Source organism: Crocodylus porosus, unplaced genomic scaffold, assembly GCF_001723895.1.
Source record: "Crocodylus porosus isolate Cpor-Errol unplaced genomic scaffold, CroPor_comp1, whole genome shotgun sequence".
Taxonomy (NCBI): domain Eukaryota; kingdom Metazoa; phylum Chordata; order Crocodylia; family Crocodylidae; genus Crocodylus; species Crocodylus porosus.
The window spans coordinates 40,362,101-40,379,371 of record NW_017728918.1 but is presented as its reverse complement, the minus strand read 5'-3'; the positions used below and the strand labels follow the sequence as shown (position 1 = coordinate 40,379,371).

General features: G+C 41.8%; 1 protein-coding gene across 1 annotated transcript in view; it reads left to right on the top strand.

Moving 5' to 3' along the window:
* Positions 1 to 17,271, top strand: part of CSMD1 (CUB and Sushi multiple domains 1) — a 1,867,828-nt gene that overhangs the window by 636,255 nt on the left and 1,214,302 nt on the right. Inside the window, exon 5 of the mRNA XM_019538151.1 lies at positions 16,787 to 16,994. Within this exon, the coding sequence (XP_019393696.1) occupies positions 16,787 to 16,994 (208 nt within the window). The remainder of the gene's footprint in view (positions 1 to 16,786; positions 16,995 to 17,271) is intronic.

The following is a 17,271-nucleotide window of genomic DNA, read 5'->3' as shown; positions in this document are numbered from 1 at the left end:
CGTCCGGACCAGCGGACTTGAACACGTCCAGCCTCTCCAGAAGTACCCTAACTAACTCCTCGCTAACCCCTGGCCCAGGCGTGTCTCTCTCGGGGCCCAAGGGGGGCCCAGCAGGGAGGTGGCTGAACTGGTCCCTACTTAGGAAGACAGAGGCAAAGAAATTGTTAATTATTGTCCACAGTAACAGTGGACAATAAGCTGAATATGAGCCATAAGTGTGCCCTTGTTGCCAAGAAGGCTAATATAATACTGGGTTGCATTGGAAGATGTGTTGCCAGTAGGTCAAGGGAAGTGATTCTTCCCCTCTATTCAGCACTGGTGAGGCTACATCTGGAGTACTGTGTTCAGTTTTGGGCCCCTACTACAGAAAGGATGTGAACAAATTGGAGACAGTCCAGAGAAGGGCAAGAAAAGCAGTGAGGGGGCTGTGGGACATGACTTGTGAGGAAAAATTGATAGAACTGGGATTATTTAGTCTAGAGAAAAAAGGATTGATGGGGGAATTTAATTTTAGACAACATTACATTAAAAAAAACTGTAATAGGGATCAAGTATTGGTGAAGGCATGTTACAGAGCTCAGCTTGCAGGTTTAAACTTCTGTGTGATGGGCCTCTAACTCCTTTAAATTTTTCCTCCCCTTCCACTTCTCTTCTGTGCACACCAAGAGTCTCTCTTGCCCTTTGCCCATTAAAGCAATCCTGTGTGAGACCCAGAACCAGGAGCACTGATTCAGTTCCAGCTTGAATGTTCTTTAAGATAAAATTATGAAGAAAATAAATTACATTTCAGAGTATTACAATTACTACACTGATTTATGAAATGTGAAAAGAACGTAAAAATAGCCTAATATAATGTTAAGGATCTCTGTCTGACTTTACTCATATGAGTAGAGACTGCTAACTTTATGAACACAAATAGGGTTAGTGTATTTGTAAGCTTTCCCTCACTCTGTGAACAAAGTTATGGTGTAGGTGTATGGGGGAAATGAAATGAAGGCATTGTTTACTAAAGAAACATAATCATTATACGGAGACTAGAATAGGAGAAAAATTAACAGATGCAGGCAGGATTATCAAGAAGGCCCAAAAGGATTGAACAGTAATTAATCAAGTTTGTGAATTAAAACGGTGACTGAAACATAGCAGAGAAGAATTTTCAGTGAAGGAGAATACACATCCATTGTATAGTGAGAGAACAAGAAAATTAAGGCTAAGTACAGGTATTCAGGCAGGTTAGCAAGTCATGCCTTACCAACCTGATTGCCTTCTGGGACTGGCTTTGTGAGTGTGGGGAGACCAGTGGATATGGTGTACCCGGATTTTAGCAAGGCTTTTGATACAGTCTCCCACAGCATTCTCACAGGCAAGCTAAGGAAGTATGGCCAGATGAATGAACTGTAAGGTGGATAGAAAATGCGGGGGGGGGGGGGCGGGGTCAACAGCAGCCTTCAACTATGTGAAGTGGGGTATGAGACAGGATGGAGCCAGACTGGTCTCAGCGGCAGCAGATGACAGAACAAGGAGCAATGGTCTCAAGTTGCAGCAAGGGAAGTTTAGGTTAGATATTAAAAAGAATTTTCTCACTAGGAGGGTAGTAAAACACTGGAACAGGTTACTGAGAGAGGTGGTGGAAGCTCTGTCCTTGGATGTTTTCAAAACTTGGCTAGACAAAGCTTTGGCTGGAATGATCTAGTTGGGGATAGCCCTGCTCTGAGGAGGGGGTTGGACTAGATGACCTCCTGAGGTCCCTTCCAACCCTAATTTTCTGTGATTGTATACCTAATGAGTTAAGGCACTCATCTATGAAACATGAAAAGTGCAGCCCAGGAACTTCTGAGGCCAGCAGTTGGCTTTTCCAGCCCTGCATCTGTACTGGGAACTGTACAGAAGTTTGGAATTAGATAGGTCTAAAAATTCCAAACCCAATTTAAGATACAGTTAACCCTACCTTGAGAGACTCTACAAACAAGTTTTTCCTTAGGGTTTTTTTAGACTGATCAAATCTTCCCAGAATTTCTGTACAGTTCACACTTAGATTGACATAACTAGGGGTCTAAGTTTAAGGTCCACACCTGGGTGAACTAAGTCAGATTGTGTGGCCATTTTTAATGTGATCTAACCTCCTTCTCCCCCTGTCTTCCTGAATTTCTATACTTAGCCTAAAAGAGTAGCAAGTTATTCAACATATGTAAGCTGAAAAAGGTAATTACCTCAAACATATAATGAATTCTTCAGAAGAAAAGATCTGAGTTTTTGAGGGTTAGTTAACTTTGTGTATCTGCACATGTATGCATGTCTGCCCGTGTGTTAACTACTTATTTATTTATTTATTTAGGCCTCTTCATTGCACTGGAGAGTCTTCATAGCCAGCATGGGAAATGTACACTTTCATTACCATATCTATGACAAGTCTATGCTGTGATGTTTCCTGCTAGTTGTTAAACCAATGATTCATTTACTATTTCTGGGGGTGCAACAGGGATTTATAAGAAGAAGGGGTGAGGAAAGCAATTATTTTTTCCAGTTCAAGGAAAGAAGAAAAGTGTCTTAAGGTCATTACTTTTTACAATTCTTACAAAGAAGAATAGCTTTTGCATCAGTGTATATCCTAACACAATTACCTAATCCTTAACTAACTTGGGTGGCTTGGTACCTGAGGTAGTAAAGGTTCTATGGTTTAGTAGCTAATGTTTGTTGCTGAACCAAAGGTTAATCAAGACAAAGAAAGGTTTTTCTGTCCTATGAACATTTTAAAACTTCAAAATTTTGCTTTAGGCAAAGCCAAGCCTAAGTAAAAACTAAAGAGAGAAGGAACATAGTTCCTGTGCCCCAGCCAAATAGCCTAGCCAGTAGCAGGAGCACTTACTTGAAATGTAGAAGAAATAAATTCAAGTCCCTGATCTGACCTTCACTGTTCAAGGACTTGAACCTGGATTATCTGTTGCCTAACCCCTGGGCTGTCTTCCAATGGGATGTGTTAATTAGAAATTCTATTCTGGACCTGGAAAGTCTTTGTAAAGAAAGATGATTCTTACAGTGTCTTTTCACAAACTATTTCAGTGTTGAGGGAATCATTTGGTTTGAAAATGCCCAACCTTGCCATCTTGTTGGCTGTGAATTATATAACTAAACAAGAGCAATGAAGAGTCAAAAGAAAACTTCAACGATGATTGTGTCTACAAGGCATCAGACCTTTTTTTTGTGTTTATCAACATTATCTGAACTGTTCAGTGTTTGAATTCAGAACAAAGGTGTCAGAGTGGAAGCACCAGTGATAAGTGTCTTAAGGGAAAGAAAGCAGGTTATACAAAAGTAAATGCTTATAGAGTAATGCAGGCATGACCAACAAATGAATAGAAGAGGCCAGGTCACGGCTGTGCTCCTTCTGTATTTGGAGCCCAGGGAACAGAAAAAAAATGTGACCTGAGGGCAGATCTATAGTGCAGAGGGAGGCTATGAAATAAAGTATCTTTGAAAAAGGACAAGAAATAGAAATTTTGAGAGAAGTGAGTCAGAAGGGATGAGATAATGGAGGCAATAGAAGAGAGAGGTTTATGAAGAAGCATTATGGAAGTGCCAAAAGAAGGAAGATGATCTAATAAACTACAGAACTTCCTGAAATAGCTCACCAAAAGAAATGTCTCATGAGGAAAGGATTCCCTAGTGACACTGGCTGTACTTCCTCATTATTGAAGTGGCATGTATGAAAATCTGGGCTATTCTTAATTTGGCTATAGAGACACGTTAACCTGTGATTTTGAAAATTAAGGCACCTACCTCATCTTTGTGGAGAATTGCTATGTTAAAGAATGTAGCGTTAAAAATGAATCAATATTCTCAAATGAATTTAATTATTAAATCACTGGGGAGAAGCCTAAGATTCCTTATTGAAACTGAAAAAATAGTCTTCGGCTGTCTATTAGGATGATATAAACAGAAGACATGGTCTTAACAGGCTGTTTAGTAAGTGATGTTTTGGTAGGATAGTGAAAATACTGACATACAAAGTAGGAGATGTTTTTTAATTAGTGAAATTTAGGGAACCAAATAATCCATACCCTGCTGTCTTTTTAAGGATAGTTTCCTTCTTACATGACAGTTTTCCAAGAGGCAGCACTATCAGCTTGTAATCTAGTCTGACTTTAAAAGATTACATTTGTCCCAGAGCCCCATACCAATTTTTTGTGGCTGCATAGTCACATTTCCCTATTTAAAAACTGCAACAATCGCAACAAAGCATCCCAAACAAAAACAAGTGAAAAAACAAACAAGTCCATTGTAGCCCCAGTAGCTAACATGGAGCAGAGGTTGGCACCAGTGGCCTGCAGGGCAGATCTAGCCCTTCAGGAGATGGATCCAGCTCATGGCAGCTTGGTGAACCAGCAGTACCCTGTGTCTGGTCCCTCTGTGCCATCTACTGATTGCCCACCCCTCCTTTCTCCATTCCTGCAGTGCCTCAAATGTAAACCTGTCAAAACCCTGTCTCAGGTAGAAAGAGATTTTAGTTTTATTTTGTTTTGTTTCTTAGTGTTCTTCCCCCAAAAGTGAATATGCCACCTACCTCCACATGAGCATGGATATTTAGTTCCCCAGGGACAAGAAGGAACTTGTTGCTAAGGAACACCTGTGCCACATGCCCTCTGGTGCACAGCAGATTACCCCAGGAGGGGTAGGGGAGGCTGGGTCCAGCAAGGGAATTAGCCCCAGCAGCTTTACCTGGGGTCCTGGGGGCCTCAGGGAGCTGCAGTCACAGCACTCCTGCAGCTGGGAGCCTAGCTGGCAGGTGGAGCATGGCTCTGGCAGGCCAGCCTCAGTTTTTGGATGGCACATGCTACCAACACATGCTCTGCCTCACAATAAGCTGCAGGGTTTTTTTGACCCCAAGATATCCTGGGGTCAACCCAAGGTAACAGCACAAGGAATACCTGAATGTGCAGTATGTGATGCTGCAGAGGGCACCACATACCACACGCCCACCCTCATCTGGACACAGACGACTTAGAAAACAGAACAGGTCCCGTTAACTTGTAATAAACTTAAAATTCTGAGTAGAGATGGAAAGGGATTTGTTTTTTGACCCATAAGATGTTTCACTTTTTCAAGAGAAATCCCATAATTGGACACATTCAAGTCCTTGACATTTTGATCTCGAAAGCACCTTCTCATATGCAAGTGACATAATATATATTTAATTGAGGTGAAGTTGAGCAACTCTAATAGGAGAGAGATGCAAAAGGGGAGATAGGGAAACTCTAGCCCAAAGGATAAAACAATCACCCTGGATATGGGGAATACAGCCTCAAGCCCTTCCTCTAAATTTGGGCGATGCACAGATTTGAACCATTGTACCTATATTACAAGCAAGTGTGTTATTCTGGATCAGTGGTTAGAATGTAACTAGTACTCAGACCACCCTGTTTTACCATAATCCTGACCAGCTCTAGTTCTGAGTTACTTCTGAAAATTTTACCCAATGTAGAAAATCAGCAAGGAATATTTTTGTCCTTTACATTTCTTCTATCTGAAATATTCTAAGTAACACATTAATATTGTTACTTGAAACAATATTAATTGGGGGAAAGTGCATGTGGTGGAGGGGGCAGGGAAAGAGTTGTTGTTTTACTTTAAGCAAGGCTCCTTCTTAAAATACTAAATTATTTTAAGACTTCTTTTCCTTCCTTCCCATTTTTTTAACCATAATCTAAACATGGCTTGGAAATGAAAAGAGGAATATTTCTGGTTAACAGATTATTTTCTTCATTGTACTATGACTTGAAATGTATACATGCATCTTTCTGTCAAAATAAATACTGTCACCTAACAAATAGGACAACATTTTTGATAGAAATGGAAACATTGGTCAGCTTGGTATTAGACATACAAAAACAGTTTTGAAATTCATTTATTTTTTATAGATTTGGAAGTGGGAGTAAGCAGTCTTGTGGTTAAAGAACTAATTGCCAGTTCAATGTGTCTGATGAACATGCAATACTCTATATCATTCTAACACCCAATGATGTTTCTGGACATTATGAATGTTAATAATTTGTCAATTGGCACTGACAATTTTACTTCTAAATTTATATCATTAGGTGTTATAAAGTGGCAATTTAAATGTATAATTTCATGAAGTAGTTTTGTCTGTTTTCATGTATTAACAGTTTCTGGAATACCTAGTACTAATATATACAAATAATTATTTATGATTTATATTGATCTGTTTTCTGCTGTTAGATATTTTAGTAAGTGAGGGACAAATAAATAGTTTCCCAAGAATCACATATAGAAAACTGCCACTTAATAAAGAGCTGTTTTAGTGATACTTTTAAGAAAGCAGACTAAGTAATGTGTGCCCATGGCTCATTTAAGACTGTCTAAAGCTGCACTATTCTTTAATTGATAAGACTTACATAATGTGACTGACAATGACAAAATATGTCACTTGCTGGTGCTTCATAAAATGTCAGCCAAGGTTTTTTTAACTGTACCTATTCTGTTGCTAGTGATAAAGGGACAAGGAAGAGATCTGGTGTTACATAGTATAGGGAAAAAAGACTTGTGATTTTTTTTTTTATAACTGACTGTGGATTCTATGATATTTAAATCACAACTGTGTTTTTATCAGTTATGTTACATCATTATCAAAGTAAAATGAATCTTAATAATCTGCCAAATCAGGAGTAAATAGTGTCAATTAAGATTGAACAGGATTGTCTTGATGAGCTGAATCTAGGTTCTAAATTAAGTTTAAGTTTGAAAGTGTTAGCCTCGAGTGATTCAACTACTGGTTGTAATGCTGTTCAATAAGGACTTAAGAACATACTGGGCACATCTACACATATCTTACTCAAGATTAGAGCCAATTACTGAGCAGTAAGCATCAGCATCTACATGTGCAGATGCTTACTGCAGAGTAATATGCTCTAATCCTGAGTAAACTTTCTACTTGTAAATACAGGTAGCAAATTTTACTCAGGAACAATTACTGTGCAAGATGCCATGTGTAGACCGCTGACTGGTGACCAGGCAGTAGAGGACGGGAGACTGCTCCCTGCCCCCTGGAGCTGGTTCCACCAGTGGAGACTGAGCAGGGACAATGTCCCCCTGCCCCAGCAGCAGGGAGCTCCCAGACTCTACTTTGCAGTCATGATCACAGAGCAGGGACTGGGAAATTCATATCTCCCAGCCTTGGCTTTGCAATCTTGGAACAGAGGCTGGGAGATAAGAATCTCCTAGTCTCAGCTCCACGGTCATGATAGAGGAGCAGGTGTCAACAGCGGTGTCAGCATCAGGGGCATGGTGGTGGCAAGTGGGGAGCTCCTACAGGTGGCCACAGCAGTGTTGGTGGCGGGAGGGTGGTGAGCACCAAATGGTGGTTGGCCACCACCCGCAGATGCCACTGGTGGCAGCAGCCAGCAGCACACTGCCAGTAGTGTTGCGGGGGTGGCAAGAGGTGACTGCTCGCAGGTACCACCGGCAGCCTCTGCAGTGCTTTTTGCAGGGGATGCACTGCCAAGGTCATGGGGTATACATGCACCCATGTGCACCCTCTACATGTCACCAATGGGCTGGGAGCTCCCTGCTGCCAGGGCAGGGGTATCCTGTTCCCACCTGGGCTCTGGTAGTCGAGCAATCTCCCAGCCCCTGCCAGAAGACAGCCTGGGCTGTCCTGGGCTATCTTCCAGCCGCTGCATTAGCACCCAGGGGGAGCCTAGAGCTCCCCTTGGCTTCTGGAAGGGGCCAATGCAGGGCTGGCAGAGGCAGGAACAGACTGCTGCCATGAGCAGCAAATCTGCTCCCGCTTCTCAGCACATGTATTAGATGCCTGCCTGGGGTGGGTAAAGTACTCTAGAGTAAACCCATCCTGGTGCATTTTCATATGTAGGTGCACCCACAATCACTTGCATGACTGAGATTTATTGAGGCAGAGAAATGTTCTTTGGGTAAACATTATATCTTTTATTAGACCGACTAAATAATTGGAAAAATTGTTCTTTACAAACTTTCAGGTACGAACAACCTTCTTTAGGCACAGGGAGTTTGTTGTTACTTTGTCTGCTCTCCCCAGTGGAATGGAAACCAATAATCCTGAAGTTTATTTTATTTTATTTTTAAAGAAAATTAAAGATGTATAGTAGTATAAAGCTCTGAAAATAACGCCCCCCCCCCCAGCCTTTGCTGTAAATTGCTGATTGTAGGATGCAATAAAATTACTACAAAAAAGGAAAGGAAATTATCTGAAATGACCCATGTACTCTTAATCTTCTCACATATGCTTAGTTACTAGATGATATGTTCCTCTTTTGGAGTGGGTCATTTTGTACACTTAGGTGACATGAATAAGAAGGGGAAAAAATGGTGGAGATTAGGGCAGAATGATCTATAGCCCAAAGAGGACTGCCACAGGCCTACTTAGCAGCCAGAAATGAAGAGCTTTGTTACATGCTATTGCTCAAAGGATCCTGGAGGTAAGAATTCTCCTACCATCCCATTCTGGGCTGTTCCCCTAATCCCTTGGGCTACTCCTGGTTGCCTCCAACCCCTGGGATTTCCCTTCTACTCCACCACCACCATTACCATTCCCAGGGCTTTAACCCTACTGACTCTCCCCCACCCTCTAATTACTTGTGGCTACCCATGCTGTCTGTCCCAGATTTGAACTCAGGGAAGGGTTAATAAGTCCGCTTGATCCCTGCCATTGCTGTTGCCCTGCTGATGCTCTTTTCCAGGCTGAACCTGTCCCAGAGCGCAGCAGCAGTGACAGTGGACAAAGAGACAGATTAAACATTTCATGCCTGCTCCCTGGGACACTCACTCCTGGAGCCACACAAATGTGCCACCTGGGCCAGCAGCACATGAAATACCAGATAGTCCTGTTCCAGTGGCTGGTGGTGGTGCCGGAGGAGTGGGAAGCATAGGACCAAGCACAGAGCAGGTGCAAGAGGCATAGGACTAAGCCTGGTGGGAAGAGGACATCACCTGGACACAGGTGTGGGACAAGGTGCTGAGGGACCACTGGGCATGAATGGAGACCCTGGAGCAGCAGTGGCTGAAGCAGCTCCAGCTGCAGGGGAACACTGACTGCCAGGCCATCCAAGCCTCCTGGTTCTGGTATCAGCGGCCATGTCCACCACAGCATGGTCACCACTCATGGCTCCATAGCTGGCCCCTGCCCAGCCCTGGGAGGAGGCCCTCCAGTGCCTCCTGGCTGTTACAGTCCCTGACTCAGCCCCTCCCCCAGGTCCACCACCACCCACCTGGGCCCAGCCCTGCCACTCGCCCCGAGGTCATGCACATGAACACCAGGGGGTGCCAGGAATGGCACCACAAGAACGTGTTGGCCCTGGACTGGGGCAGGCAGAGGGGGAGCCACCCTCCATGGAAGAGTGCCATCCAGCATTACCTGCAGATGATCCCTCCACCTCCTGTGGTTACCACAGCTACTGGACCTGCAGGGGAAGTAGCTAAGGCCAGAGTGCTGGGTGTCTGCCCCAGGACTCTGCCCCCTAGGCACAGCAATCCCATGGCTCCCTGCTCTGGGACTCACAGACAGAGACTGAGACTTTTGTATATAGGTTGACACTGGGGAGCTTTTTTTTATTGTTGATGGGTAGGAAGGGTAGTGGAGGGGCACTGTGTGTTGGGGAGGGAGGGAGGAGGAACTCTATATGTTGACAAGGGTAGCAGGAATGGTTGGGGTGGGGGTTGTGAGGGCAATAAAGGTGTTTTGTGTCAACCATGTGCATGTCATGAGTGTGGTGCTGGGACTGGGTGGGGGTGTGGGGGGTGTGGACAGTGAGACAGGCAGACTGGAGCAGGGATTGCAGGAGGAGGGGTTAAGCCAAGGCCTCCTGCAGCCAGTGTCCTGGCCCCCATTGGTGGGTGCACGGCTGTCTTGGGGCCTGGGGGTGGGGGTGCTGTTGGGACCAACAAGGTTAGCACCATTGCCATCAGAAGTGCAGGATGTTGGCCATTGCTGGCAGGGGCCAAGCTGGAGTAGTGGGGCACTGGGTGCTGCTGTCAGGGAAAGATTCAGGGGAAAGGGTAGGGGAAGGGGCAGGAGCAGCCCTAGCATGAGGATTCTGGGTAAGCAAGGAGGGGCCTGGCCTGTGCTGCCCTTGTGCTGGGCACGTGACTCTCGAGCGGGGAAGGGGCTTGTGAGGGATCAGAGCTTCCATCTGGCAGCTGTCTCTGGCTTCAATATGGCTGCCAAATGCTAGCAGCTATGTGTCTGGAGGCTGGAACACCTCCCAGTGGCCACAAGGCAGGGCTGAAGTGACTTGGGACTAAAGTTAGTTCCAAGTCCCACCACATGTATACACCTGCCAAAAAAAATACTTAATGCTCATTAGCTGAATGCCATGAAACTAGAGGGCACTTAAATTCACATGTAGACAGTCCTAGTAGGACCCTGACAATTCTTTAAGTGGTATCCTAATAGTGACCTGAGAAAAAATAAAGCAAGATTTGGTTGGTGATACATTTTTTCTTATATATTTATATACACCACCTGTGTACTTGGAGGAGCTTGTAGACAAGCTCCTTAGCACAAAGTGCCTTTTCTCAAGTCTAGGAAAGAAGAAGACATAACCTATGCTAAGTATCAGATAAAGCAATAACGTTGGTTTAACTCCATTATATAAATTGTGACACTTAGAGAAGAAGAAGGGGGTAGTAAACCTAGTTAAAAGAGAAGTAGCTACAAAACAAATAAAGGGTAGTTGAAATAGAGAAGTTATTGGTGTGCCAAAATAAGACAGTGTAAAACAGAACAGGGTATCACAGAGGGTGGGCATATGTCTAATTTGCTGTTCAGATGGATTCATGTTCTGCTTAGTGAATTGATTAGCAGGGATGAGTTAGGTGAACTTGATAGGTTGTTTTAAATAGAAGTTAGGGTATATTTGTACCTTATACACAAAGTGTGTGTGTGTGTGTCTGTATGTGTGTATACACAATACAAATCTACCCTATCTTCTGCATGACATCAGACTAACATGGGTAAGTCTGCCAGGTTGTTTTAAAGACAGGAGTTGGAGGACTGGGAGTATTTCTCTCAAGGTGTTGTCTTTTTCAAGTACAGTAATTTTGATTTTATGGGTTCCTCTGTGTGACAGTGTATGGCAAGCAGGGTTGGCGGGGGGGGGGCGGGGTTCTGTATTTTAAGTTAGTACAGCACAGGACATATGGGTGGCTCTTTGAAAGATGTGCTCTACTTCTTAGCTGGAGTGTCCTTGTTGGTTAAAAGAAGTTTTCAGCTTGAAAAGGTGGGTGGTATCAGTGGTCTCCTTGAAGCAGCTGTGGTGGAATCTGAGGCTTGGCTAAAGATTGGCAGGAGGGGCTGTTTGTTTATGTTTTGTTTTTCCCTGTGTTTGGGATGCTTACTGTTTTTGTGGTATATAAGTATGGTGGCCCATGGGGTGTTCTTGTATAAAGGACCTTGTAGGGTGCCAGTCAAGGAAGTTTAGAAAGCTCCACAGATAATTTTGTAGCTGAGTGGTAGTTGTTGAAGGTGTGGTTTAATCCAGGTGTTCAATCTAGGTGATGTTGTCACCTATGTGTTGCAGGTATAGTGCAGGTCTGATGGTGCAGTTTTCTAAGAACGCTTCTGTTGTTCTAATGTTACCTGGGGTTGACAGCGAGACTTGTGACCTCTGGTCACAATGCAAAAATTTTATTAGAAAACAGAACAGCAAAGGCTTATTTGTATTAATAAAGATAGTGCTTATGTAGTCATGGATTCAGGAGAAAAACAGGTCCACTGGCCAGGCTTCTCTGTTCTCTTTCACTATTTTTTGGGGGGGTTGGGTTTTTTTTGCTGAGCTTCAGAGAAGTCTGAAGTCACACAGTTTAGCCATGATTTTGTTCTTAACAGAGCTTTTTCCATATTTGGTTATGGTTTGGAGCTATGCTAGTCCTTTCTTACTTCGTTGTATCATTTTAATGCACCATATCATTATGCACAGTGCATGCTTAACTGTGCTACATAAGTCAAGCTTAGGTCAGGTCATAATATGCCCTGTAACTCATAGCTTGTGTTATACACAGCCTATGATGCACTTATGGACTATACCTCTCCATGGCAGTTCATGGATGTTGGCATATTGGCAGTCCATCTTTGTGCCCCCAGCTGTGCTCATAGTCTGGACAAAGTGTACCTTGTTTGAAATACAGAAGCTGTGAGTAAGAGTGATTGGTGCCATATATTATGGTTAAACATGAGTGAAGTCAATGGTCTTGCAGATATTTCTGGCAGGCAGGCAGTAATGCCTTCATGGTTCAGGTTTTTTGTGTACAGATTAGTGATACTTACAGGTTAAGCATGGCTTTCCCAGGGAGGTATCTAATATTCTGAATCTTCTTTGTGTCTTTTAGAAAACTCTTTCTGCTGAGTGGCACATGCTTTGGGAATTATTTCTATAAAGCCTTATAGTTCTTCAGTGAGAGTGCTATACTTTGATAAGATGCCTCCACCAAGGTTACTTTTATTTGCATATCTTAGGGAATCCGTAGTGTTATCTGTGTGTTATATTTTTTCCCCTAAAGCTTGTATGGAAAGGATTTGATGATGTCTTTGAATTCAAGAATAACTGTATAGGGACTCCCTGAGTTCTTTATAATAGTTAGTGTCTAGACCATCACAGCTAGAACTGCTCTCCAACCCTACTACTAAGTAAAAGGGACAGCCAGTACCTGTGAGCTAAGTGTGGCTGACTGTGTGTGATTAAGCAAGTGATGTACATGTTGCTTACTGCCCTGAGTACAAGTACAAACACTTTAGTGATATAGGAGAAAGGATGAGCATTTTGGTGACTGAGTATGCTGTAAGACCCTGACATTACAATTAATCAATTTTTTCCCTCTAAAAAAGGAAACACAAACAATCAGCAGTATTAAAACCTAAGAAAACAGAAAAAAAAAAGAATTGAGAGAGAGAATTAAATTGGCCATTCCTCAGATTTTTTTTTATATAGGTCAGGTATGACTTGACATTGATGCTGACCCCAGTGGAAATCAATATCTCTATATTACTTTGTGTGCTGAAGTACTGGCCCAGAATTCATCAAGTTAGTTTGTTTTTTTAGCTGGATTAGATGATCTGAAGTGAGCTGCTTGAAACTTCAAGACATAATAGACTTGAAATGTATTCAGTTAAATTATAAAGGCTTCAAACAAACATTACACTGAAAAATTTGGGGATTAGATCAAGTTAAAATAGCCTCTCTAACTCAGTGATTAGGTAAGTGTTAGGTGCCTGATCTAAGGTGAGTCAGTATAGGGGGAGGAGTAGGTGGGGTTGAGAGGGCTATTGGCATCCTTTGGGGGGTTGGGAGGATTGACCGCTAACAGGGTCTGTGGGGGGTTGGAGAGATTGGGAGGCTAGCAAGGTCCTTCGGGGGGGGCTTGGGAAGATGGGGATATTAGTGGGATTGGAGAGCCTTTGGAATACCACCAAAATGTCCTGGGCCCCTCCAGCTGCTCCTCTCTGATGCTGCTGAACTGCCCCATATCAAACAAACTGCTCTCAGTGCCAGTTTTACCATCATTCACTGGTACCAGTTGAAGTAAGTTGGAGTTGGGGGAAGCATGGGAAGATTGTGGGGGGTCTGGCAGCTTCATGCAGGGGTTGGCAGGATAGTGATGGGCTGTACCAACTCCATTCCAGGAGTTTGTGTGGCCCAGGGGAGTTGGCAGGATCAGGGGGCTCTATCATTCCCTTCCCCCTGCTCCCTAAACTAGGACTATTTTGAGCTCCAAACCCACTCCCTGGACAAACAACCTCCCTTGCAAATCAACCCCTCGATCCCACTTATACATCCTACTACCCCAACTTTCTTCGGTCAGCTCCCAAAATCAGTAAATGCTGGTAAAACTGGCACCAAGAGTAGCTTGTGGTATTGGGGGAAAGAAGGTTGACAGGCTTAGGTGGGGTCCAGAGGGGACAAAGTTGTCCATTTGGGGGCAGGGAAGATACCAGGGGGCTAAAAATAGCCTGGTGGCAGGAGAGATAGGAAAACTGCAGTCCTGGGGCTGGATCAAATGACTGGGCTTTCCCAGCCCTGGGGTGTACTTGGAATGTGTACAGAAGTTCAGTTAGATTGGTTTAACTGCATCCAATCTGACTTAGTGCCCCTCTAAGGTACAATGAATTAAATTAGGTCAGTAATTTTCTGCCTGATCTAACCTTCCTGGAACTTCTGTACAATCCACACTAAGATCAACCTAATTAGGGATCTAAGTGTAAGATCCATACAAGGATGAACTAAGTTTGTTTGGGTGGCCAATTTTAATGTAATCTAACCTCTCCTTAACTTCCTCACCTGAAATGTAGTTAGCTTCTTTGCCAATTCTTTTTAAAGCCGTGATCATGGATTTACAGTCATGTTTATAACTTATGGAAGGGCTGAGGAGTTTCTGTTTGTTTAGAGACTCAGCTGAAAGGCTTGCCCAAACAAAAATGCAAACTGATCGTTTGTGTATACTGTTTGTCTTTCCCAAGTAGAGTTAGTAATAGTGCAGTGAAAGACACATATAGACAAACTCAAAAAATAAAGATTCTCCAATCATAAGGTCCTTTTAGTTAGCTGTTTGTTGAATACTATTAGGCAGAAATATATTAAGACATAGGAAGGTTGTGTTTCCATGTCCCCCAGTCCCCCACAAAGTTTGACAGTGCCTGTTTTAGAATTTTCAGAATGTTAAATGAATTGGATTATGTATGTTGAGAACTATGCCTTTTGAATATTTTGTTTTATCCAAATGTTTGTCTTGCTCTTTGTCTCTTTTTGTTTTCTTTTTTTAATATGTACATCTTAAATTACAAAGTGACAAAAGGAGGGATCCAAAAAACAATTTGATTTTGCAGAAGGGTGGGAAGTTTTATTAGTGTTGAAAAATTTAAATTTGTTCAAGGGATGTTTTGTCGAGCATTTAAAAAAAAAAAAGGAAACTACTTTCTGGAGCCTTCTGTGTGCATTACATTTATTGAGGAGAATGGGAAATTTCACATCTAACAGTATTCCAGTTTCAAAACCATACTATAATACACACTAGTTTATAACATAATATATCATACTATAGCTTTCATTCTGTACAACTTTAAAAGTTTTTCTTTTAATTCAAAGGCTACTTAGCAAATGGCAAAAGACATTATAAACTGCTTGAATCCTTTCTATAGTTTACTCTTCCTTCACCTCTCCAAGGTTATGTTCCTTGTCTTGCTGTTCGTGGCTTTAAACAATTCCTCCTTTTTCTGTCTCTTGGCTCCTTTCCTTTCCTTTCCTTCCCTTGATTTCTCCTCCCTTCTTAATTCTGTTTCTCCCCCTCTTGACTTTATTCCCCATAATGGCATCCCTTTTTATTATGTTTCAAGTGAGTTTCTATTCCTTTTAATCTTTCTTTAATTTAATTTCACTATCTAACCTTTCAGTTCTGATTACCTATAACTCTACTTCTACCCTTACGGTGAGTTGTTTTATTATTTATGCTGCTGTATCCTAATTAGATTGTACGTTCTTGGAGCCAGGAACCTTGTCAAGCCATTTGCCTTTAAAGCCTCAAATGCACCTATGATAAATAAATTGATTAGCACTATATAATGATGGTAATCCTAAGCAAAGCTAATAAAATGGGTAAAAAATGAAACAATTCTCTCCTGCTCATTCTCCACTTTTGCAGAAACATTTTTAATTATTATTGCTCTAGCTTTTGTAGCCATATTACCAATCACTGAAAGCAACTTAATGAGTTTTTAATTTTTCCTGGCAATAAGCTTCATGGCTGACATGTTTTTGTAATTATATATGTTTTAATATCCAGTGCTAATATTAGTCAGAGAATCTTTTAAAGCTTTAAATGAAAATCTATGGGAGAGAAAGTGAACAAAAAGGTCTATCTTATCCCTCCATTTTGTGTTAAACAACATTCTAGACTTAAAAACATGTTTCTGTGCTCAGTGTTTTATAAAGCAAAGTTATCATGTAAAGCAAAAATATGCAATTATCTAATTACATGAAAACCATGAAGGTTCACTTAAAGGTCAAAACATGTTGTTATTGTACAAACTTGTACCATGTGAATCAATGTAGCTATCACTGTAGAAGATGCAATTGTCTGATGTTTTTCAAAAGTTTTCTGGCCCAGCATAGGTCATATTTGCAAGAATATTTTCCTGGACCTTTTCTGTTTTTAGTTATAGATTTTAAAAAGAAGCAGCAAAAGTTCAGGGGGAAAAGTCTTGGAGGGACAGTAGGAAGAGAAAGCAACGTTCCCAATACTGTGTTCTTGAACTGTTGCATATGCTTTGTCTTAATTATTTTTTTGAAGTTTTGAAAAAAAAAGGTGGCTACGCCATATGGAAAAGTTTGTCAAGCTTTGTTTTATCCCTTGAGTTCTTAATAATGTGTTTTGACTAATAAGTGGACGTGGAAGCCAAGAGATGGGTATTTTCTGGGTTTTCCTGACCATACACAAGGAGATTAATTTAAAAAAAAAATCAGCCAATCTACCACCTTGATATTATGAGTGAATTGCTTAATGGAAATATATATTAGCTTTGAAAACTAACAACAGTATTCTTAAAACTCTTTTTGGGTAGTAATTGAGTAAAACTAGAGGTTAATGTATCTGTTATGCTTAGCTTCTTCTGAGTAAATTACAGTGTTTTAAAAACTTCTCTAATCATAATGCATTTGATTTGCTATTTTTCAATAGTATACCTTAGGATAGATCAGTTTGTCTTTTAAAATACTGTTATTTTATTAGTAACTGATGTTGTTTTCATCAGCTGAAGGTGCTTGTGGAGGAACTCTACGTGGGACAAGTGGAATTATTTCAAGCCCTCATTTCCCTTCAGAGTATGAAAATAATGCTGATTGCACATGGACCATTTTGGCTGAACCAGGAGACACCATTGCTCTGGTCTTTACAGATTTCCAGTTAGAGGAAGGATATGATTTCTTGGAGATAAGTGGAACTGAAGCACCATCAATATGGTAAGTTCAATGAAGGGACAATGATCCTATTCTATTTTCTTGTTTGCTGGAGAGCTGTTCCTAAGGACACGTATGGGGATGGTGTTTTGTTTGTATATGCTGGTCATGAGCATTTCATTCTATATTTTTTCCTCAGAGTTCTTGACCATTCCGGAGTAAAAATATTTTGATTTGGGCTTTAATTGGAAGACTATACTCCAACTCCACCTTCCCCCCGAAAAGTAATTGTATTTATAGAAAGCTTTAGGCCATATGCAGGCCTAAGTATGATTAATTA